The sequence below is a fragment of the Notolepis coatsorum genome (genome assembly GCF_963971535.1).
Source record: "Notolepis coatsorum genome assembly, chromosome: 13".
In the NCBI taxonomy this organism is placed as follows: Eukaryota; Metazoa; Chordata; class Actinopteri; order Aulopiformes; family Paralepididae; genus Notolepis; species Notolepis coatsorum.
In genome coordinates, this window is record NC_140177.1 from 115394707 (window position 1) to 115420534 (window position 25828).

The 25828-nt window shown below is 42.8% G+C and overlaps 1 protein-coding gene across 3 annotated transcripts in view; it reads right to left on the reverse strand.

Moving 5' to 3' along the window:
* The window catches only part of slc39a6 (solute carrier family 39 member 6), a 52163-nt gene extending 49529 nt beyond the window's left edge, over nucleotides 1-2634 (reverse strand). The window contains exons 1-2 of one of the 3 annotated variants that reach the window (XM_084327318.1): nucleotides 2531-2634; nucleotides 1052-1255 (exon numbers count right to left, since the gene is read on the reverse strand). In XM_084327318.1, the coding sequence (XP_084183444.1) occupies nucleotides 1052-1255; nucleotides 2531-2568 (242 nt within the window). In that variant the 5' untranslated portion in view covers nucleotides 2569-2634. Of the gene's footprint in view, nucleotides 1-1051; nucleotides 1256-2001; nucleotides 2061-2482 lie in introns of those variants that run through there. The other 2 variants (XM_084327319.1, XM_084327320.1) reach the window with 2 other exon arrangements.
* Nucleotides 2635-25828: the final 23194 nt, after the last annotated feature.

Below are 25828 nucleotides of genomic sequence, written 5' to 3' on the forward strand. Positions count from 1 at the left end.
ACTGCTAATTAACTAATTACGACGTACTGTATGTACTTACTGATTCGATGCTTTCTTTCGGTCTCAAAGACTTACAGGCTAAGTTCCCTTCTTCTTTAGCAACAGTCAGGAAATCACGGAAGCATAAAGTCCCTCGTCTTTGCAAAAATCCAAAAACGAACTTGGTCCATTGCTGGCAAAGCATGACATCCTCAGGAAAAATTTGCAAAGACGTATTAGCAGCTTTGCAGCCAGGAACAGCACATGGCCTGCGTGTTTTGCTCATATTATTTACGTTAGGCTAAGTCACTGCACTTTGGTCTGCTCTAGGTAGATTGTGGGCGGGCATTGGCTCCAACCACAGAGCCAATCGGATCACTATCCGCTTCCCCAGCGCCACGTGATGTCACCATGCGAGTCAAATCAGAACGACCTGATTAAATGGAGCAGGAAATGAATGACCTGAATGACGGCAATCCGCCAATATGGTATTTAGAGACACAGACACATTGATACTAACTCCTATTACTATAATACAATGCTAGACACTGAAAAAAGACATTTTAAAGACACTATACTTTAAGATATAGTTTATGCGTTCACAAATGTGCTCGTCTTCCCATTGATTAACGTGGTGGCATCCAAGCGATAAATCGTCATATCCGGCTGGCAACCAATGTGTTAATAGAGCCTTTGGCCTTTGGCCTTCTTTCATTTATTTGCATTCATTTTAAATTTGTTGGACCTTATGGTGTTCTTGTTCTGTTCTTGACTTATTGTTATGTTTTCTTCTTGACTTGTTTAAAGAAGACTTGTACGGCCCATGGGGACATTAACGTGTGTTGTCGGGCCTTATAAATAAATATGATTTGGCTAACTCCACTGTGTCTTTGTTTTGTGTATTGGGGATTGCCCTAGCCATGTCTATTTGATCTGTTGCTTTAACTTTGCTTTGTTTTTAACCTGTAGCACTTTGAGATTTCATCGTGAAATGTAGAGTGCACTACAAATAAAATGTATTATTATTAAGATGTCTGCAATGGAATACTATGAATTGATATAGAACACTTACCGGTTAAAGAGAGCTTCAAGATGCTGTCGTTGGGTGCGCTCTGCCTTCTGGGTGTCAACTACAGAAGGCAAAAGCCCCCCCCTGGAGTTTCTGGCCTCTGCTGTAGCAGGGCTGCACTCAGGACCACTGCTCCCATTTGAGCATGTTAAACAAAGGGCAAAGAAGTACAACAGGGCAGCTCTCCACCTCGTATCCATCATCCCCCTGCAAAACAGAATAGAGTTCAGGAATCATGTAAGGTGTAACCATTATAGACCAGCACCCCCTGTATTAGATTAGATTAAAATGTATGGTGATCAATCATCATACAGCACAAGAACAGTAAAAAGAAAAGAAATTGGACGTGCAATAACAATATACAAGTGATTAAACCAGAATATATATAAACGAGTACTACCAAGTAATAATGCTAATTTGATGCATGTACAGTGTTACAGTATTATTATGTACAGTGATAATTATACACTATGGTAGTAAGTAATAGTAGTAAGCCATACTGGCCAGTGGTATAACTAGTAAGAGTAGGTAAGGGATATAGACAGATAGTATACAGGTATGTAATCAGACAGGTGTGGATACATAAATATATATAGATATGGCCAATATAAATACGGTATACTCCGTATAATTGTACATGGCTATCATACATTACAATACAATATCTGCACATTGTAGCAATCCGGCTGAACACACTGCAAAGCAAATGTGCATGAATGACAAAATACACGATGCTAAAACGTTGATATCTAGGCTAGTATTAGTGAACTATCGTCGGCTAACCTTAGATAACGTGGTGCGTTAGCAAGATTCACAATCCTTACTTAGGGATAACTTACTTGCTCAGTTAACTAACTTAATAGCGTATTTAGCTAGATAACGTTAAGTGTACGTGATTGATTGATTAAATTGAAAACTTTATTAACAGATTGCAGAATGGGTACAGTACATACAATTGTTAAGGGGATGCAGACCAGAGAAAGACGTTCGTCTTGTTTACACCAGGGTCCCCCATTGATGCCACATGATGGTAACGTTACGAGTTATCAGGGCATTGCTACTAAACATTATGGCATATAATGCGGCGTAACGTATAGGGACGCCGGTGATTTGACAGAACACCGGGCCTTGGGGCCTCTTACACGGGGAATGTCAGGGCCTGTTGCCGGTGTGTTAACCGCTGCTAACGACCATTTATAAAAGGCATCGCGGATAACACGACTAGCTACACCGTGTGTCTTGGGCAACATAACGACACATTAGTAGCGACACGCAGACTGAGTGTGTTGCACTCTGCACTGTAAACAGCTCGGTGCCGTGTGCAACACAAAGAGGGACCGTCAACCAACCAACACTTAACCGGAAACTAAACACAGCCCACCAGGCACGCGCGCGTTCTGTAAAAGCAAGATAAGACGCCATAAAATTACTTACAGTCGTAAAAGTCGTTATATTCCTCCCCCGGTTTATGTGTAACCTTACTTTATAGCGTTGTTTCCTAGCAATGCTGCGGCCCGCATCGACGTAGGGTATCAACAGTAGCCTCTAAAGAGAAACGTTACTTGAAGGAGATGCCTTGGGGGAAGACATTATTAGGATGGCAATACAAAGCATGTGATTGGGCTTTTGGAAACACGTGACAACGTGGCCGTGCCATGCTGCAAGCAATTTCTATAGACTACTGTAGAGAGAGAGCCTCTTTGCTGCAAATCCAAGGAACCTGTCTTTCCAGATGGATGAATGAATGAATGAAAACTTTATTTAACAGATTGCAGAATTGGTACAATACAGTACGGCTCAATACATACAATTGTTAAGGGGATGCAGACCTGAGAAAGACGTTTGTCTTGTTTCCATCAGGGTCCCCCATTTTCAATTCATATAGACATTTATGACATACACAACATACATGACATTTATGGCATAGGGACATATAGGTATTTAGTACTGATACATTTGTGACATAAGCGGTATTCAAATATACAGTACTGTTACCCCTAGATCCTGACAGAATATATACATATGATGGGGAGGGGACTGTACATGGAGTCAGAGTGGATTAAAAAGCCATTGCTTTACTTTGTTATTGTAGTTGGGTCTCTTGTAGCTCCCATCAGGCGTTGGTCTAATAGAATAAAAATGGTTCACATGTCAACATTTAAGGCAAATGACAGGTTGTTGGTGCCGGGTAGCCTAATAATAAAAAAAATAAAGAAAAGGAGTGTGAGAGTCCAGTTCTCCATTGAGGGGAGACAATTATATACACCCTTATAAAGCCTTGGATAATCCCTACCAACCCCAACACGTGGATTTCATATCCACAAAAGAGCGGTTGTGCGGCTGCATATTATGTAACCTGATGTGACATGTTTAAGCTCCGTGCTCTTATTTGGATGTGAGGTTAAAATGCATAGTACAGTAGCTCTCTATGTGGTTCCACCACTTCTGGAAGCCAACATTTTATAATCTTTCTGTTAGATTATCTTTCTCTCTCTCTCTCTCTCTCTCTCTCTCTCTCTCTCTCTCTCTCTCTCTCTCTCTCTCTCTCTCTCTCTCTCTCTCTCTCTCTCTCTCTCTCTCTCTCTCTAGCCTTTTTGCATTTCAGTGAATCTAGTGTTGGGGAAGCATATAGTTTTGCAAGCAGCCAATGACTTCACACTGGAAGGAGTTGAACTGCAGCAAAGCTACCCCCAGGAGAAATCAACTGTAGTTTTGTTGGGAGCATGTCTATGTTCCCCGGGTCCTATGTTCCCCGGGTTCTATGTTCCCCGCTTTGATTCATTGATTGATTGATTGAACATTTTAGACCACCAGCCCTGATTCCAAACTCTAACCATAACCAGTTCGAAAGAGGGCCTAAGCTTAACCAGTTCGAAACAAGGTGGACATTAATAATTAATAAAATAATAAAAATTTATAAAATTTTCAATCTATTAATCAATCAAGCGGGGAACATAGGACCCGGGGAACATAGGATCCGGGGAACATAGGGATGATCCCGTTTGTTAAGTTACTTAGAAAAAGTTGTTAAAAAAAGATCATATATACACAATTGCACATCTGCAAAGTAATACGAAATTATTACAAACGAGTAAAACGACTGCATGATATGGCACTCAATTGAGTTTATTGCACTAGTTATAGTGCACACTTTATTATTTTAATAGCTGCCTGCCAGTCAGATGTGAACCAACACTATAACCCTAATCTAATAATGTCTAATCTGGTTTCTTCACAGAAAAAAAGAGCAAGGAGAGTGAATTTGCGTTGTATGTGCCTTGCATAATAACAGTATGATATTTGCAGTATAAAACACTGGATCAGCTACTCCCGATGAGCAGGTTGGCACCTTGCATGGTTGCCTGAATGTGTGAGTGAATGGGTCAAATTGTAAAGCGCTTTGGATAAAAGCACTATATAAATGCAGCCATTTACCAATTAATTAATACAAGACAAGGATTCAGTGTCCCTGATGACATCACTGGTGGCCATATTCAAACGAATTTACTCTCAATAACTGTCAAACTAAATTAATGTATGCTGTGTTTTTAGATGTGTGTGGGATTATGTGCAAAATAAATCAGAATGGGTTTTTTTGGTGAAGTGACCCGTTAATCCTGTATTTCCCAGAGACATGGTTGTTATCCAGTTTCCTTGATCTAGCCAAACAGCCCCTGGGAAACTGCTGTTCCACGGCACAACAGAATGGGTGAACTCACACTGTTATGTAATGAAATTCTTACAAGTAAATCATTATTTTATTTAGCAAATATATTATATATATTAGTCGGGACATCACTGACCTAGCAAAGCAGTTAGGTGTTTATTTATTAAGGAGCTACTCAACAACAGGGTCCAACCATCCCTGAAAAGCAATGCCCTGCCAAGCATTTGAATGGGTCCAACACTGACCATGCAGGTGGTCCTCTGTGCAAAGCTCATCTCACACCCCACCCAAGAAAAACAATTGATTTGGAATGAGCTAAGGAGGCTGGGTGTGTGTGCCTGTTTGTTTTGGACATCAGAGGAAGATAGCCACAGCCCATCTGATTGTGTACATAGCACTTGTGTGTAAGCTTAAATGTAAGCTGTGGGCTCATTCTTTCTCTCAGTTGATCATCAGAGAGAGAAGCCTGTAGCATATACACCAGGGAAGGACTGAGTATAAAAAATAGTGATAGACTGATTAGGATATTTTTTTCAGACAATACGGATTAATAGTGAATTAAGCCGATATGTAAAACCGATATTAAAGAGGTCAAAGGGAACCTTACCAGGTTTAGGGTAAGTGTACTATTTAAGCCCACGTACCCAATAGCAACGTTGATGCTTCAAGTGTTAACACTTTGGTCGCCAAAAAGCGCCTTACCACGTCATTCCCCGCCATGCTCATTCTGCCAAAGACGCCGTACCACGTCTTTGATATCAATATTTAAAAAATCTGTGATCGCAATCATATTTCTCCCCCGGAGACTTGAGATCTACTGTTGATCCCCTCTAAACTCTCCAACGGTTCAAGAGCGCCATCTGGTGGCCGATCGGCGGATCGCCCAAACCGGAAACAGGAAACGGAAGTTGGTGATCATTCCAATTCGGTCCGATCACTCGCTAATAGTCCCAGGACTCGAGCTAGACACAATGGATAGCAATCCGTTACCAATAACTCGATAAATAACATGATTTGGACGTATATACTATTATACAACCTGGAGATGGATCGCATATTTCTACATCCCATAATAGGAATATTTCTGCTCCACGCTCATCGCCCAACGCTACGAGGAAGCTACGGTGAGATTCAGCGTTTTTTTAACGTGTTCGATATAAACTGCTCTGATGATCATATCACCCACACTAGATGAATCATCTAACGTTGGCCACGGAATTATAAACGACCCCCCCCCATCCGGTCAACATCAGATGATAAGTAGTAACTTCTAGAAGCACGTCCATTTGAATTTTTTTTATCTCGCGCAGATCGCTATCAAACTGTATTTGATCATCAATATAATGCATTTAGGGCTATAAATCACGTTCTGGAGAATGCTGCAGAAAACGATAAAAACATACTTATACTTTAGACCGTATTTTAGTATGAATATGTGAATGAAAAAGTATAACGTTGCTACACCCTGAACAATAGATACTTGACGTTGAATGGGCCATAGTAATGTCAATTTAGCAATACAATTTAAAAAGTTATAGCCCTGCAAAGAAGGGGAACTTCTCCATAGACAAATAGAGCTGGCGTGGGATGGTTTATTATGAATATAAGCCTGGCGACCAAAGTGTTAATACTGAATATCTGTTTGGTGGATTTGGGGACACCTTGTGGTGACTGGTGGTAACATCAGTGTTTTTTCAAACTGCAGACCCCAGAGTTCCACCACTTGCCTGCGTGATTTTTTTCCGTAGCATATGTGTGCGAAGACGCTCTCTGATTGGCTAGCTGCGTACAGCGAAGACCCTCTCTGATTGGTTTAGCGCCGAAGGGTCTCTTCCGCCTAACCCTAGCCCTAACCTAACCTTAACCCTAACCTTAACCCTAAGTATTAAAGGAGCTCCCGTCTATACGGAGCTACTGAGCAGTTTTGATCCCGTAGCTAGACTGGCTGACGCGCCGTTCTACTCCTGGTCTCATACCAAAACAGTCCTTTGTCCCAATGATACGTGCATGCAGCTTTACTGGGAAAATGATGTTTATTTTCCCTCACCGTCAAACAGAATGTCTTCATAAACTGACAATAACTAATTAGATACAAACATTTCGACCTGTGACCTGCGTCGTGCGTGCGGTCAAAAACCATTGCCCTTTCCGGGTCAAAACTCCTCCTCATACAGGTGTACCTGACGCTTAAATAAAAGAAGCGCCACCCCCTGGTCACATAAATCCACTGCACATTAAATCCATTTAGGCCGTTACACTAAGTTAACCCTAAGTTAACCCTAACCCTAACCTGTGATAAAATGGCATCCAATGTAATAAAAAAAAATCAACCAACGAACTCGATTCTTGTACCGGATCTCCTCACTGGTAACCAAGAATGCCCTGAAGACTCTGACAGGAGCACTCATTCAAGGGTACTACAACTATGCTTGCACCTCATGGTACCAAAGCACCTCAAAGGCGCTAAAAACAAAATTACAAACATCTCAAAACAAACTGGTCAGACTACTACTTGACCTTACTCCTAGAACCCACCTCACCCCTGCCCATTTTGACAACCTAGGATGGCTTAGAGTAGACGACAGAGTACAGCAACTTGCAATGGGCCTTGTAACTGCAGGCGTGTCACAGTGTAATTCAAGTTACGCTTCAGTATGATGTCATAGTAGAACCGGTTAGAACAGGCTAGAACGTTCTGGAAGTTTGAGGATGCCGCAGTGATGTCATAGCAGAACCTTCCAGAACTTCGCTCCACAGTGTATAAATAGAGAGAAGTCACAAGGGTCGATCGCTCACTCCTCCACAACCATCAGCCGAGACACACCGACACCAGAGCTCCTAAATTTCCTCTCGTATTGCATGCAGTCAACAAGGTACGTTTTGGGGCCGTAATGTGCTTGTAGGTTAAGTTCAGTGGGTTAAACAACCAACCTTGCAAGGACCGGTGCCACTCCTATACAAGTAGAGATAATGTATGTTGTTATGGTTTGATCAATGATTTATTGTATTTCCTGTATGTTTTCCCAGTTTTACGGTTCGGAATAAAGATGTTCTCTTCGAACGGAAATAAAGCCAATCAGTAAAGATCAAAAACGGGTTGAGTCATCATTGCAATAGAGGGCGTTACAGGCCTGGTCTACAAGATTCACTACACGACCAAGGTACCCATGTACATGTCAAAATACTTCCCAAAGGTCAGTGAATACCACGATCACAACACCAGAGGGAGCTCCACAAATCATGTAAAACCCAGATTCGGCTCAAACAAGGGACTAAAATCGTTTCGCAATTATGCCACAACAATGTGGAACGCCCTACCCAAAGCTGTAAAGGAATGTGAATCACTACCCACCTTCAAAAACACTCTCAAAGAACACCTACGGGAGACTGCAATTCAAAACTGGCCCCTACAAATGTCCTAACCCAGTTGTACAATAAAGACCAAGCATGGCTTTATCAGTATTACAATGTACCCAACCCCCCCCCCCACCTCCAATGTACAGCCCCACCAAACCCCACCCCACCTACCCAACCTCCTCCAATGTACAGTTTCTATGTCAAATGTAGGTCAGTATTCCAATGTACAGTGTCCCCCCCCCCTCCAATGTACAGCCCCACCCCACCTACCCCACCTCCCCCAATGCACAGTTTCTATGTCAAATGTATATACACTCTTTTTCTGGATTTTTTTAGTATCACAAACAGTACTGTATTTGAAAATCTGGTATGTCATAAATGTATAGATGTAGCAGTACTGTCTATCTGTATGTCGTGTGTGTCATATGATGAATTGAAAATGGAGGACCCTGATGGAAACAAGACGAAAGTCTTTCTCAGGTCTGCATCCTCTTAACAATTGTATGTGTTGTAGCCAATTTAATGATTTTCTGCCTTTATGTTACTGTATGAAGGCACCATGTCATCATGAAAGTGTTGACCAATTAGCAGGCAGTGGGCTCAGGAGGCGGGGCTCATGTGCGCTTAGGTGCAGTCTATATGTATGGGTTCACAGGTGTGCAGCGGCAGGGAATTTGGGTAATTATCACAGGGAAGCCACACTATCTTTTTACCGTGCTCGTTTGTTTGTTTTCAGTTACATTGAGTAAATTTTTGAGTTTATTTTGTATGCTTATATTTGTCCACACCGCAAGTAGTAATAAAACACTCTCAACAGTGACCAAGGAGAAGACATCATTTTATTATCAAGTTTCAAGTTTCAAGTTTCTTTATTAGTTGACATGCAAAGATACAGAATACCTTCACATGGAATGCTTTTTTCTGTTATGCTCCTATGAGGATCATAGGACGCTTGGATCATACACATACAGCTCATTACAGTAATATTCCACAATTATTACATTTTAGATAGTAATAATGGTACAGAGCCTTGAGACAAACATATGCATATTCACCACCGCAAACAGACTGGCAGCCGTCATAGGCAGCGCCATTTACGGAAGGAGGGGGGAGTGGGTTGGGGTTGTTACAGGGCTGTAGGGGGGGGGGGGGGAGTGGGAGGGGGGGGAAGGTGGGGGGGAGTGCACAAGCCAAGTCCTGGGTGGGGGAGGTCTCCCTCACACGAGGCAGCCGACATTGCAGCGCCAATGCAGAGGAAGGGGGGGGGGGGCGGACTAGGGATTGGGGTTGTGGGACGCCGCTCGCCACTCTTATCTCCCAGAGAGCCTTCGACTCCAGAGCTCTCGGTTCGACCTTGGTCCAAGAATTTGTTTTGGCTGACTGACTGGCACAATTTATCCCAGCCACGTCCCTTTAAATTTGATTTGAATAGAGTGGAATATAACTCTATTGATTTGAGTGGAGTGAGTTTTAACAACTCCGTCCAAATGACTGAATGCATTATTAGTCCAAGTGTCCAAGTGTCTTATCAGTTCATTTTGGTAGATCCTGTGCGCGGTAAACAGATCCAAAATCTTCTTATTGCAGTCCAAAAGCTTCGATAATCCAAATAATACCACGTCTTCAAGTTTGTAGCCCAATTATGATGTCCCAATAGGCAGAGAGGGTTAGCCTTATTCTGCTTCTTGAAGAAAATATGCAATCCACTGATTAGATCCATTTAGAGTTGATTTGAGTATAGTCCGGCCACCGGCACGAAGCAGGGCATAGCAGCGTCGGGCTCCATGGTGCAGTAGAGGCGGCGGTAGGAACGGCCTTGAAGGCCTTGGGAGAGAGGAAAGAAATGCGACTTGTCTCTGCAAGAGGTGGGAGGTATCAACAAGCATCACGCGTAGGAAAGAGCTTCACCCAGTATTCCCTCACTGGCAACATTTCTTGTTAGGTTGCCCTTACACAAGTAAAAAGATAAGCTTCTAAACAAGATTGTTTTCGAAGACGGACAGATACGGAAGGAGTCAAGGAACAGCGCCCCTTTTCATTCACGTTTCTGCCGATTCAACCACGATATCAACAACGCGGAACAGCACATCAAAGAAGTTACGGTGAGACGGATTCATGAATGAATGGAATAAAGTTGTGGAAGGAGTCGCCTCGCGCAAATGGATACAGGCAAATCCTACCAAGAATTCTATATAAAACCTCCGCCTATTGCTTGACATTGTAGACATGAGTAGCGTGGGGAATCAGGAAATTAACGTTGAAATGGAGGCAGCTGTCAATCAAGATGAAACAGACAATGAACTTGGCAAAAGGCTTTCTAAGCCCACATTTAAAGCTTTGGAAACAAAGATCATGTTGTTGCATAAAGAAAGGAACTTTGGACTGAAACAATTGTGTAAAATAGCTAAAGAGTTGGATCAAATGATGTGCTCAAATGAAAATATTTCCGTCATGCAAATTAAGCACGACACACTGTGGAAGTTGGTTGGTGAAACTACACGGGTACATGAATCACTAAAACCTCTATTACCCGACGACAAAATGTCTAAACAAACAGAATGGTTTCAAGGTCACCTGCACAATGTTAATCAAATCATTGACAAAATGGAGAAATGGGTGTGTGCTAACAGGGAGCAGTGCATGCCCACACAAGTTGATGACAATGATTACGAATTCAATGATGTGCCCAATGCAACTGAGGGTGTGGTTGACACAAAGAACAATGCTGTTTCGAGTACAAATGAGGTTCTGAATAACAACGGTTCAAATAACAATGCTGTGTCCTATACAAACGAGGGTCTTGATAATGATGGTTCAAACTTCAACTTTGTGTCAAATGAAAACGAGGAGGTGAATAGTATTGGGCCAGATGACAGTGTTTCCAATACGGGTAAATCAAGGGTGTCACGTGGTAGTTCTACCCGACACTCAATGTCATCAAACATTTCTGCATCCATCTTGGCACAGGCCGAGGTGGCGGCACTCGTGGTATTGGAAATGGCGTTAAAAGAAAGTCATGAAATGGAAGCTCAGGAGGTACAATTAAAAGCACAAATGGAAGCCCAGCAAGCACAAATGGAAGCCCAGGAGGCACAAATAAGGAAAAAAAGACAATTGCTTCAAATACAAAGTCAAATTGCTGCTCAGACAGCTAAGGTAAATGTTCTCAGGAACAGAGGGTCTGACATTGAAAGCAGAGTTACAGATGGAATGAACTCTTATGCATCAAAAGAAAAGGCTGTTCTCAACCCCTCTGCTGTACAATTCATTCCATCAATGTCGGATTGTCATGTCAGCTATCCACCAACAAGAGGGAGTGAACCTGCAATGGCAATTGATGCACAGCCAATGGATTCAACACAGCAATACAGATTTCCACCAACAGGAGGCAGCAAACCTGCAAGACCAACTCAATCACACCAAAAGCTATATAAGCAGCCCAGTACTGTAGCCACTCGGCACAAGGAAATCAGTTCTCACGGAACCAAAACAAAACCAAGTGCCTTCACTGCAAGCATGCCACAGCGATCTCAACACCTGCTGTATGTTCACCGCAGCAACCCAGTCAAAGCAGTGAGGATCAAGGCAATATCTTCACGATCATGCAGAAGCAAAATGACATTACAGCATTACTTGTGCAACAGCAAGTTTCCTTATCACTACCCCCCAGGGATATACCAACACTAGAGGGCAACCTAAAGAGCTGGTAAAGAGCTGTCAACATATGCCATCCGACAGGGGGTATCACAAGGCAAGAACTCTTCTGCATGAACGTTTTGGAAATGAGCAGAAAATAGCCACTGCATATATGGAGAGAGCGTTTGGATGGGTACCTATAAAATCAGAGGATATCAAGGCTTTGCAAGCATTTTCGTTGTTTCTACGCATCTGTTGTAATGCCATGGAAGACATCAGCTATATGTCTGAGATGAACATGCCATCAAACCTACGGGCAATAATTATGAAGCTACCTTACAAACTCAGGGACAGATGGAGAAACATTGCTTTTGAATACCAGGAGAGACACCATCGTCAAGCAGGTTTCAGTGAAGTTGTCACCTTCATTGAAAGACAAGTGTCTATCGCATCTGACCCACTGTACGGGGACATTCTAGACACTGTTGTCTCAATGTCAAAGTTAAAGATTGGAAACAAATCTTCACAAGGACGCCTGCAGGAGAGAGGAAGCAGTTTTGCTACCTTTGTGGCACCCGTTGAGCTTGACAATCAAGAGGAGAGAGACAAACCAATAAGAGAATCCTGCCTGCTATGTGAAGAGGGTCACAGTGTGGAAACATGTTCTAAAATGGAGAAGAAGCGGCATGGTGAGAAAATAGACTTTCTAAAAAGAAAGGGTGCTTGCTTTGGATGCTTACATGTCGGGCACATAAGTTCACAGTGCCATAGTAGGTTGTTTTGTAAAATATGTAACCTAAGACATCCTACCATTCTCCATATTCATGAAAGGGAATGGCAAGAACTAAGATCACGACAAGATGGCACACGAGATGAAAACGGAATGAGTCAAGTCAACACTCCCAAAACTTGTGGCCACATAGGGGCCGGAGCACAAAATTGCGTCTTGTCTATTGTACCTGTCAAAATCAAGGCAAAGAAAGGCAACACAGTCTTAGAAACCTATGCATTCTTAGACCCCGGCAGTTCATCCACTTTCTGCTCTGAGCAACTCATGAGGAAGCTCAACTTGACAGGAAGGAGCACTAGATTCCTGATGAAAACAATGAACCAAGAAAACTTCGTCAACAGTCAAGTCATTTCAGGACTAGAGGTTGCAGCACTAAACAGTGACACCTACATTGAATTGCCTGATGTGTACACCCAACACAAGATGCCTGTGACTCGATCTAACATCCCGCGACAGAAGGACTTCTTGGCCATATTTAAACACTGTGGAAATTCCTGCTATTGACGCTGACGTGGAGTTGTTGATAGGAACTAACACTCCAGACGCAATGGAGCCATGGGAAGTGATAAACAGCAGGGGTAAAGGACCTTACGCTGTTAAAACCCTGTTGGGATGGGTTGTTAACGGACCGTTGAGAGAAGGCGGTGACGGTGGGATTGGCTGCCCCACGGTCACAGCCAACCGCATTTCCATTGCTCAGATAGAGGAATTGTTGGTTGAACAATACAACCATGACTTCAATGAGAAATCAACAGCAGACAAGCCAGAAATGTCCATAGAATACCTCAAGTTCATGCAGATTGTCAATACTTCAGCCGAACTAAAGAATGGACATTACTGCTTGCCATTGCCTTTTAGAGAGGACAACGTTGTCATGCCCAACAACCGCCACCTTGCTGAGCAAAGAGTCCTCGGCCTAAAAAAGAAATTAAATAAAAACCCTATCTTCAAAGAAGAATATACTAACTTTCTCAATAACGTCATAAGCAACGGCTATGCGGAGAGAGTGCCAGAGCACCAGTTGGAAGGAATAGAGGGAAAGGTGTGGTATATCCCTCACCACGGGGTACACCATCCTAAAAAGAAAGACTTGCGAGTGGTTTTCGACTGTACAGCAAGCTACAAGGGAGTGTCACTCAACACCAAGCTACTTCAGGGACCTGACTTGACAAATTCCCTGCTTGGAGTTCTCACAAGGTTTCGCCTAGACTCTGTAGCAATTATGGCTGATGTAAAGGCTATGTACCATCAAGTCCACGTGGCAAAGCGGGACGTGGATTTCCTTCGCTTCCTCTGGTGGCCAGGAGGTGATCTAACACAGCCACTCACTGAGTACAGAATGACTGTCCACCTGTTTGGTGCAGTATCATCACCCAGCTGTGCTAGCTTTGCCCTCAGGAAAACGGCTGAAGACAACAAAGCAGACTTCCCAGTCCACGTAACGGATACCATCCAGCACAACCTCCATGTGGATGACTGCCTGAAATCTGTGTCCTCAGAGGCAGAAGCCATATCCTTGGTTACAGACCTTACAGCCGTATGCCAGTTGGGAGGTTTCCAATTGTTGAAGTGGATGAGCAACAGCAGATCTGTGTTGGAAACCATTGATATTGAAAAAAGAGCCAAGAACGTAAAGGAACTGGACTTCGACAGGGACAGCCTTCCTGTCGAGAGAACCCTAGGACTGCAATGGTGTGCAGAAACTGACACCTTTAGGTTCAAAATGTCAGTTCAGGACAGACCATTCACAAGGCGAGGTCTTTTGTCTGTCGTCAGCTCAGTCTACGACCCTATTGGGTTTCTAGCACCCTTCACATTACCTGCCAAGATGTTGCTGCAAACTTTATGTAAACTGGACTACAGTTGGGATGAGCGTATTCCTCAAAAGTATCAGTTACAATGGGTGGGGTGGCTAGAGGATTTGAAAAGACTCAGCACCTTTAGTGTGCCAAGATGCTTTCAACCCAAAGATTTTGGACAGCTCACAGGTGCCAGATTACACCACTTCTCTGACGCCAGCGAGAATGGCTATGGCACAGTTTCATACTTGAGGCTGCAAAACAATAATGAGAAGGTTCACCTGTCTTTTGTTCTTGGAAAAGCACGGGTTGCTCCTCTAAAGAGTGTGACAATTCCAAGGATGGAACTGACAGCTGCTGTACTGGCAGCAAGAGTTGACAAGCTCCTGATATCAGAGTTACAACTGGAACTGGAAAACTCGACCTTCTGGACAGACAGCACAACGGTGTTAAAATACATCAGGAATGAAACAAAGCGCTTTCACACCTTTGTTGCTAATCGGATTGCTGCTATCAGAGAAGCTACAGATATCTCACAATGGAGGTACGTTGACACAAAGCGGAACCCAGCAGACGAGGCCTCCCGCGGGGTGAAAGTTGAACACATTCTCACCTGCAGTAGATGGATCCACGGCCCGGAGTTCCTTTCCAAAAGTGAGGAAGAGTGGCCTGTTAACATTATGGATACAAGTTCCATCAACAGTGATGACCCAGAGGTCAGAGGAGAGGCCTCAGTTAACGCTGTCATCATCAACGACGCACCACAAGCAACAAATCAGCTGATAACTTACTTCTCCTCATGGAACAGACTTAAGACCTCAGTTGCGTGGTTTCTTCAGCTAAGGAAGACGCTGCAGGTGCTGCTTCAAAGGAGAAAAGAACTACAAGCTGCTCTGTGCAGCACCGAGTTTGACATAACTCACAAGAACAAAGTGGAAGAGGACATGAAGAGTTTCAGAGCCACAATGGGTGGTCACACCTTATGTCCTGAAGACATCAACACTGCGGAAAGAGCCATCATTCAATACTGTCAAATGGACAAGTTTAGTGATGAAATCACTGCTTTAAAAGAAGGAACATCTGGAGTAAAGAAAGGCAGCCACATTTGCAGACTTGATCCAGTACTGGATCACAGACTTTTGAGAGTGGGAGGAAGACTTAGCAAAGGAGCGATGCCCGATGATATAAAACATCCAGTCATTCTTGCTAAAGGTCAACACATCACCACTCTCATCTTACGCCACATGCATGAACAGCTGGGACACTGTGGAAGGAACCACCTGCTTTCGGGACTTCGCAGACGGTACTGGATCACCAAAGCAAATGCGGCTGCCAGAAAAGTACTCAACTCCTGCGTTGTCTGTCGACGAAACAGAGGAAAGCTGGGCGAGCAAAAGATGGCAGATTTACCAAAGGAAAGGTTGCAAGCTGACTTTCCACCGTTCACAAATGTCGGCATAGACTATTTTGGACCATTTGAGGTGAAGAGAGGCCGTAGCCTCATCAAACGATACGGAGTTATTTTCACATGTATGGCCAGCCGGGCACTCCATTTGGAAATGGCCTACTCATTGGACACCAGTTCTTGCATTAACGCCATACGCAGATTCGTTTCTAGAAGAGGCCAAGTGTCACACATTAAGTCTGACAACGGCACCAATTTTGTTGGGGCAGAACGTGAGCTGAGAGAAGCTTTAACTCACCTAAACCAAGAGAAAATATCAAACTCACTACTTCACCTTGGAGTAAAGTGGAGTTTCAACACTCCAGCTGCATCTCATCATGGAGGAGTGTGGGAAAGGGTCATTCGCATGGTCAGGAAGGTGCTGACTTCTGTTCTTCATCAACAACATCTAGACGACGAAGGATTACAAACATTCCTGTGTGAAGTAGAGGCCATATTGAACGACCGTCCCATTACGAACGCCTCAGAGGATCCAAACGACCTTGAACCTTTGACCCCGAATCACATTCTTCTGTTAAAGGGCAAACCTTCCCTACCACCAGGGCTCTTCAGCAAAATTGACTCTTATTCTAAACGTCGATGGAGGCAAGTTCAATTCCTCTCCAACCTTTTTTGGCACAGGTGGGTTCGAGAATATGTACCACTGTTGCAGGAGAGACAACGATAGACAAAGGACAAGAGGAACTTTGCCACAGGGGACATCATCATGATTGCGGACTCTAATGCCCCTCGTGGATCCTGGCTGTTGGGCAAGGTACTGCAGACCTTTCCTGACAGACATGGACTTGTGCGATCCGTGAAAGTTCAAACCAAATATAACATTCTGGAGCGACCGATCACCAAGATCTGTCTTCTTTTGGAAGCTGATTAGATTAATAACCATTTTTTCCCTTTGGACATAGGAGAAGTTTCCATGATCATAAAGATCTACTTTCTATTGGACGCTGAGTAGACTGAAGCCAATTTTCTATTACTGGGGTTACTAACCCTACTGGATTACACGAACTTTATGAACTACATGACTTTTGAACTATCGCTAAGATCTGTCTTCTTTTGGAAGCTAATTATACTATTATCTGTTTTTTCCTTCGGACTGCATGAACTTTGAGCACTACGAGTTAAATATCAACGCGGACTACGCACTTGGCTACAACCACTTGCATGCATTGAATTGTTACATGTTTATATAGTATCAATTGGGGCCCGGAGTGTTGTAGCCAATTTAATGATTTTCTGCCTTTATGTTACTGTATGAAGGCACCATGTCATCATGAAAGTGTTGACCAATTAGCAGGCAGTGGGCTCAGGAGGCGGGGCTCATGTGCGCTTAGGTGCAGTCTATATGTATGGGTTCACAGGTGTGCAGCGGCAGGGAATTTGGGTAATTATCACAGGAAAGCCACACTATCTTTTTACCGTGCTCGTTTGTTTGTTTTCAGTTACATTGAGTCAATTTTTGAGTTTATTTTGTATGCTTATATTTGTCCACACCGCAAGTAGTAATAAAACACTCTCAACAGTGACCAAGGAGAAGACATCATTTTATTATCAACAAGCATCACGCGTAGGAAAGAGCTTCACCCAGTATTCCCTCACTGGCAACATTTCTTGTTAGGTTGCCCTTACAGTATGTATTGAGCTGTACTGTACTGTACCCATTCTGCAATCTGTTAATAAACTTTTCAATCAATCAATCAATCAAAATACTTCCCAAAGGTCAGTGAATACCACGATCACAACACCAGAGGGAGCTCCACAAATCATGTTAAACCCAGATTCGGCTCAAACAAGGGACTAAACACGTTTCGCAATTATGCCACATCAATGTGGAACGCCCTACCCATAGCTGTAAAGGAATGTGAATCACTACCTACTTTCAAAAACACCCTCAAAGAACACCTACGGGAGACTGCAATTCAAAACTGGCCCATGTAAATGCCCTAACCCAACCCAATGTACAGTAAATTACCAAGTATGGTTTTGTCAATATTCCAATGTACAGTTTTGTTTGTACAGTTGTACAGTCCCCCCCCCCACCCCCCCACCTACCCTCCAATGTACAGTTTCTACGTCAAATGTATACTCTCTTTTCTGGACTCTTTTGGTATCACAAACAGTACTGTATTTGCAAATCTGATATGTCATAAATGTATAGATGTAGCAGTACTGTCTATCTGTATGTCATGTATGTCATATATGTTATGATGAATTGAAAATGGGGGACCCTGATGTAAACAAGACGAAAGTCTTTCTCTGGTCTGCATCCCCTTAATTGTATGTATTGAGCTGTACTGTACTGTACCCATTCTGCAATCTGTTAATAAAGTTTTCAATCAATCAATCAAGCATAACCACTTTGAAGCAGAGAATATATATGTACAAGGCGGAAGAGACCCTTCGGCGCTAAAACAATCAGAGAGGGTCTTCGCTGTATGCGGCTAGCCAATCAGAGAGCGTCTTCACACACATAGGCTACGGGGAAAAATGTACGCCACTTGCCTTGCTCTTCTCATCCGCATTTGACATGCATCATTTGCAATGCTTGCATGCATCATTTACTTTGCAAGCAGTATATGTCTGCATATTTTGTGGGAATGGCTGACCAGGCCGCCACCAATGGAAACTAATTTTTATTTATAATGTTATTTTTATATTAATTAAAAGAGAAGGAATAATTCTGGAGCATGTTAGATGAAGTGGTGGAGAGTGTGCCTGTGGGGGAGAGAGTGGTGAGCGGACTTCAACGGGGACGTAGTGGAGGGTAACAAAGGGCATGAGGAGGCGAGAGGCAGGTACGGCGCCAAAGAGAGAAATGCAGAAGGTCAGATGGTTGTAGATTTTGCAAAAAGGATGGGGATGGTGGTAGTGAACCCATGAAGAGGGATGAGCACAGGATAACATACATCTTTTTGGTCCACATTTACAGTAGTATCTCGCAGGAGGCTTTAGGACAGACATTCAAGCCACACATTGAACACATATTGTGGGGGGCCACAGTGGCTCAGGAGGTAGAGCAGTCACCTGGTAATCCGGAGGTTCCCGGCTCGATTCCCGCTCCTCCTGGGCAGCATCGACGTGTCCTTGAGCAAGCCACTTAACCTCTAATTGCTCCCGATGAGCAGGTTGGCACATCTGCCATCGGTGTGTGAATGTGTGAGTGAATGGGTAAAATGTGAGGAACAAATTGTAAAGCACTTTGGATAAAAGCGCTATATGAATGCAGCCATTTCATATTTACATATTAAAAGTGTTCAGTAATATTCATGGATTTTCTGTTTTATATGAATAAATAAATTGTACAGATTTGAGAAGAACACGTTTTCACTGTTTAGAAACCGTTTTTAAAATCATTAAATCATGCAGTGGGCTTAAACGGTTCACACATGGGCTTAGAGGGTACATTACATACCCAAAATAACCCCATGCCAGACCTTTGACAAACCCTGACGACACATCACCCCCACCCTCATCCACCTCCACTGGCTCCCCATCAAATCCTGCATCACCTACAAAACCCTCCTGCTCACGTACAAGTCCTTCCATGCTCTGGCACTGACCTCCTCCACCCCCACACTCAGTCACAGTCCCTGCGATCCTCGGACACTGGTCAGCTCTCCATTCCTCGAACCAGACTGCGGACCTTTGGGGACAGAGCTTTCAGTGTGGCAGCTCCCACCCTCTGGAACTACCTCCCCGCAGAACTCCGCAACGCCCCAACTCTGGACTCCTTTAGCTGTAGGGTCCCCAAATCCGGGGACCCTGCTGTTTTTATCATAAATCTATCAATACAGACCGTATTAATTAATGTTGTGTTTCTTTTTCAAATGTAGCCAAGAGAAAATACCTTAACCCTATCAAAACAGCCGTCAAAGTGTATATTTTCAGCACTACGTTTGTTTATAGATGTTTTTAAGATTGACCGAAAATAAGAATTGATCAGAAAAATGCTAATTCTATCTCTCTTTTATCGTAAAACCGTGAGGAAATTACTAAAACCAGATTTAACACTGCCATTGGAGAGAGTAGCTGTTCCCCTATCCATAGATGTATGATTTGGCCATAATAAGGTCAAGGTGAAGTGTAAGGTCAAATATGAATTTATAATTAAAATGGATTATAATTTATTACTGTATCTACAAATCCTTCTGTTTAATCATCTTCCCTTTATTCATTTGCTTAGATTTTCTGTACAATTGATCTCAAGAAGGTGGTGAATGAGCTCAATGAGCGAGCTCAGTGGTTGCACAATTGTAACATGGTGTTATTCACCGGCAAAGATGCAAAGAAAATCATAATTTATATTCTCTGTTTGTTTCATCACAATTTACTCAAGCCTAGTAACAGACACAATACATACCCCGGTCCCTAGATGTTCCTAGATACCAAGAACATGCTAATTGACCTTGTAGAAGTGGAGGAATCATCCATTTACTTGGGCATGTACCTCTAGGGGCGAAATTTCTAAAAAATAGGGCTACAGCTTAACAGGTTAAAAGAAACTCCTCAAAACTCACCTCTTCAACATGGCCTTTGACCCCTAACTTCCTACATTGAATGTTGTGTGTCTGTCCATGTTTGTTATTGTTGGTTTTCGCCCTATGGAAAGCGACCTTGGGTTTTATGAAAGGCAAGTTATTAAAATCAAGTTATTAATTATTATTATTAATAACCCTATAAGCTCATATATTTGCAGTTGTAAAGTTAATCTAAATCACTTGGAGTGTGAATGTGATATATCACCAGAAAGTACTCAACCTTTTCTGTCTTTAACTGTGAATGAACACAACAGTCTAACTTACCATCTTTAGATAATAAAGTACTCAGCCTCTACTGTGAATGAACACAACACTCTAACTTACCATCTTTAGATAATAAAATACTCAGCCTCTACTGTCTTTAACTATGAATGAACACAACACTCTAACTTATCATCTCTAGAACAGACCTATATCGTTCTTCGTCTGAGGTAGGCTAGTCATGATGATGTTGATAATGATGATGGCCACTCGACTCTACATGACTGCTATCCGTATTCCATTACATCATCACCTCAGACATGTTAGTAGGCAAACAACAGGTGATTAACAGCCATAGCCAATGAGCTGTGGTTATGGCATTACGCCATTCGGGTAGGAAATGCATGCATGGCACGTCACGAGAACAAGGCATACCACAGATCATTTGAAAATCACAAGACTATCATATAATGAAAATAATTAATACGTACAGCAGCACAGACACACACAGCACAGAAACACACAACACAGACACACCCAACACACAGCACAGACACACACAGCACAGACACACCCAACACACAGCACAGACACACACAACACAGACACACCCAACACACAGCACAGACACACACAGCACAGACACACCCAACAAACACACAACAGACACACCAAACACACAACACACACCAAACACACAACAGACACACCAAATTGATTTATAAAGCACATTTCATACACAAAGGCAATCCAACAAAAAATTATAAAAAGGAGAAGGCACAGCATAAAAAAGAATGATTCTCTGAATCATTGAATATGAAATATATATAAAAGGAACACAGTATAAAAGTGGTACATCTCACTCCAAGATTTCTTATAATTTTTTGGGCTTCAGAGATAAGGATGGTGTACTAAGGAAGATGTACAGTAACTTTAAGCCTTTCTATTTGACAATTATCTCTGTTTTGTCTTCATTTAGTTGGAGGATGTTTTGTCACGTCATTTATTTGGTCGATGCACTGACACAGTGAGTCGATGGGAGCATAGTCATCCGATGAGAGGCTATGTGTGCAACCGACTGCTGCTATCTTTTGTAGCCAGCGTCCTCTTTTTTGCTGTGGTGTGCTGGGGGGGGCAACATCAACTCGAGGGTGAAGAAGGCTAGTGGGTGGTGAGCTGGACAACCTAGAGGTGGTGGCTGAGAGGAGGATGAGGAAAAAGCTAGAAGCCATCCTGGAGAACCCCTCTCACCCCCTCTATGAGGAGCTAGCCAGAATGAAGAGCACGTTCAGCCTAAGACTCATCCCCCCGACACACCACAAACCGCCTGGGCCGGTCCTTTATACCGGCAGCCATCAGGCTCTACATACAGGGGTGTCAAACTCATTTTCACAGAGGGCCACATCAGCATTATGGTTGCCCTCAAAGGGCCAAAGACCGTATAAATGTTAATGTAATGTAAAATAAATGTAGCTACACATTTACATATTGTTAAACATGGTGTTTCTGTATTTATTACTTATTCAAGTTATACATATTGCATATTCATTTGCATAAATGTAAAAATATATGTTAGCTTATGTTATTTTAACAAATAATTTTAGTTTATCAGTACCCCATATTACTCCATCAATCAATGATCAAACCATTCAAGTAAATAACAAAGAAGAATATCATCAAATACAAGCTATGACATTAAGTTTGTTCAAAACCTTTTTGTCACAGTCAAGAGGGGCAGAACTAACAACTGTGAGCTGCAAAGAACACGTGGGACAGATGTAGCAGATGTTACAAAAACAAATGGCTGCACACAACCTTGCAGAGGCCATACAGTACATCCAACTAATGGAAGATAGTTTAATTAACTTTAATTAACAGATTGCAGAATGGGTACAGTACAGTACAGCTCAATACACACAATTGTTAAGGGGATGCAGACCAGAGAAAGACTTTCGACTTGTTTACATCAGGGTCCCCCATTTTCAATTCGTAATGAAATTGCTATTATGTGTTTGCATGAACACACAACTGTAACTGTACTCAAAAATAACAAAATAAGGGTTGTCTCAGTTCACAACTATATTGGTCAAGTTTTGGGTGGGACTTGTTTGCGTCCCTACAGCTTCTTATTCAATTGAGCGAGATGCTCGGTTATGTCACACAGCCAGTTTGCATCTGACAGTTCAGACAATATTTCTTCAACCCTTTGTTACCTATTCCGCCTGGATCTTTTTTGTATTTTGGGCTGTAAAATTGTCAAAGAATGTCTGAGGAGTAAGTGCTTTTGGCTTTTTTCCTTTGTTACCTCAGATGTTCAACATACATGTATGTGTAAGAATGTGTAATAACTAAGGCTGTCAAAGTTAAAGCTTTATTAACGCATTAACCCACAATTATTTTAACACTGCTATTTTTTAACCCAATATTAATCTAAAATTTTTTTTTTTTTTTTTTTTTTTTACCTGAGCTCTTGGGGGGCCACATCAAATGACGTGGCGGGCCGGATTTGGCCCGCGGGCCGTGAGTTTGACACCTATGCTCTACAACAAAGGGCTTGGGCTGCCGGATCTGCTGCCAGAACTATCACTGTCACAACTCTGGACTTGAGAACTAGAGACTCACATCACCGTACCGACTATCTTGTATTTTGCACTGGAGACTCATATCACTGGACTCTCATCACTGGACTATCTTGTGTTTGTACTTTTTATATTATTATATTGTATTTGTATCTATACCTTAAGTTTATCTATAGTGTATATAGATACTGGACTGTATAGGACTGAAGCTATGCATCCCCCCCCCCTGTATCCCCCCCATGCTGCTTTGACACCCGGATTTCCCCAAGGGGATCAATAAAGGATTATCTTATCTTATCTTATGTATAGTTGGGTGTCATCTGCATAGGTATGGTAAGCTATTTCGTTTTTTTGCATAATTCGACAGAGTGGGAGCACAAAGGTTGAATAAGACGGGTCCTAAAATTGAACCATGGGGTACCCCACATGTCATATTAGTTTGTTCAGATGTGTAATTTCCAATGGAAACAAAGTAGTTCCTGTCTTGCAGGTAGGACCTGAACCACTCTAAGACCGTGGCCGAAAGCCCAACCCAGTTTTCTAGTCTGTCCAGTAGGATTACGTGGTCAGTATAAAAGGCAGCACTAAGATCCAGTAACACTAGAATTTAGATTTTGCCTTCATCAGTGTTCATCCGTCATTTATAACCCAGTGAGTGCAGATTCAGTGCTGTGATGGGGTCCAAAACCTGACTGGAATTTATCTGGAAGATTGTTAGAGGTTAAGAAGTTGTTGAGTTGTTGGGAGACAATCTTCTCAAGTATTTTGCTTATAAAGGGAAGATTTGATATTGGTCTGTTGGTCTGCTAATTACAGAGGATTCAAGGCTACGTTTTTAGTAGGGGCTGGAAATATTTTGGAAAGATGCCTGTTAGTAGGGATGTATTAACTATTAACGCCAAGCAACTCTAGACATTTTTAAGACACAGACCCACCCAACACCCACATCCAACACTCAGCACACACACACAGCAGACACACCCAACACACAGCAGACACACCCAACACACAGCAGACACACACAGGACAGAAACACCCAACACACAGCACAGACACACAGCAAACACACCCAACACACAGCACAGACACACAGCAGACATACGCAACACACAGCACAGACAAGCATAATAAGAAATACCAACATGTCTGGTGATGTAACAGAGTTACAGAGGATTTGTCCAGTGATCCTTTTCAAATCTCCTCATCATTACCTGATATTTACATAAAGGAACAATCCAACATTTTGTGAATTACACTTATTTGTCATCCTCCCCAGAATCAGATTAGACAATTCATCTCTGTGTCAGCTTTGGAATTGTTTGTTGAAGTTGTATTTCTTCACTTTTGAAGCTAAGCTAGCTGCTCCCTACTGCGTCCAGTCCTTGTGCTAAGCTAGACTAGCTGCTCCCTACTGATTGATTGATTGATTGAAAACTGTTAAAGGGATGCAGACCAGAGAAAGACTTTCGTCTTGTTTACATCAGGGTCCATGTTAACAGATTTGGCAATGGGGCGACAATAATGTATTACAAGAGGCATGGTATTCTATCTTTGGCCTAGCTCTGCTGGCAGCGATATATTTATCATGTTGTCTCATAATACAGCAGCACATACGATCTCCTCTCCTGGAGGGGCAGAAGTGAGAAGAAGGAACAGTAGTAGGGAAGGTTTATATAGTCCCAACCTGGTGTAGACAGTAGACGCTCCGCCTACAGCGCTCTCCAGTGGACACAGATACATGCAGTCATGAGGGCAGTAGAGAGCAATTACAGTCAGTTACAACCATACATACACCCTCTATATTCAACAGTCCAGTCCTTGTGCTAAGCTAGGCTAGCTGCTCCCTACTGCGTCCAGTCCTTGTGCTAAGCTAGGCTAGCATGCACCTGGACCTCTCTCTGGGGCTACTGGACACACAGAGATGAAACTGATATCAATCTTCTTGTCTGACTCTGGGGAAGATGGTAAATAGGTTGTATTTCTCAAAATGTTGGAAATATTATTTGCGGTCCTCTTTTTGACTATTGTTCCGCAGACGGTAGGCCTAGATGCGATTGACCTTTTAGTCGTTCTGCATCACTGATGCCCTTAAGAGGAGCGAAGGATGCTGGGAGAAAAGAGCAATTTACATACAAATGAGTGGTTTGTGTTTTGCTGCTGTCTGTCAAGAGTAAAGGTCGGGGGAGGTCAGCCACAAAGGCAGGCAGCCATTCATTAACTATTCATGCTTGGCTGGAGGTTTATAATTTGCGCAGCAAGATCAATTGCCAAGTAGGTATTATGAACAATACAGGACTGATTTTAGAAAAGACAACAAGAGGAGATATTTTATTATTAGCATCAATGTTGTTTGTGAATCTCCCTGCTCCACCCAAATATCCAAATAAAGCTTCATGGCTGAAGACAATTATTATATGTAGCCCACCCTCCCCATTGAGCCAAGTGAAGCAGTACCACAATTGGGGTATTATTGATCATGGAAGCCAGTCAGGGACTCTCCTTCATCTCACTGTTGAGATGAGAAGTCGATTTTGCAACAGAATGGGTCACGTTGTGTCAGTTACTCAGACGGTTGGTTATCCTACTTCATCCATCCATCCCATCATCTGATGACATAGGCCACCGCAGTGGCTTGAGTGATCATACCTATCTGATGTTAAGTGGTGAGATGTGAGCTCACCATCTGACCGACAACCTCCTACCTGGTCGTTTAGGGCAAGGCAGCAGGTTAGCAAAAGGAGACAGTGTATT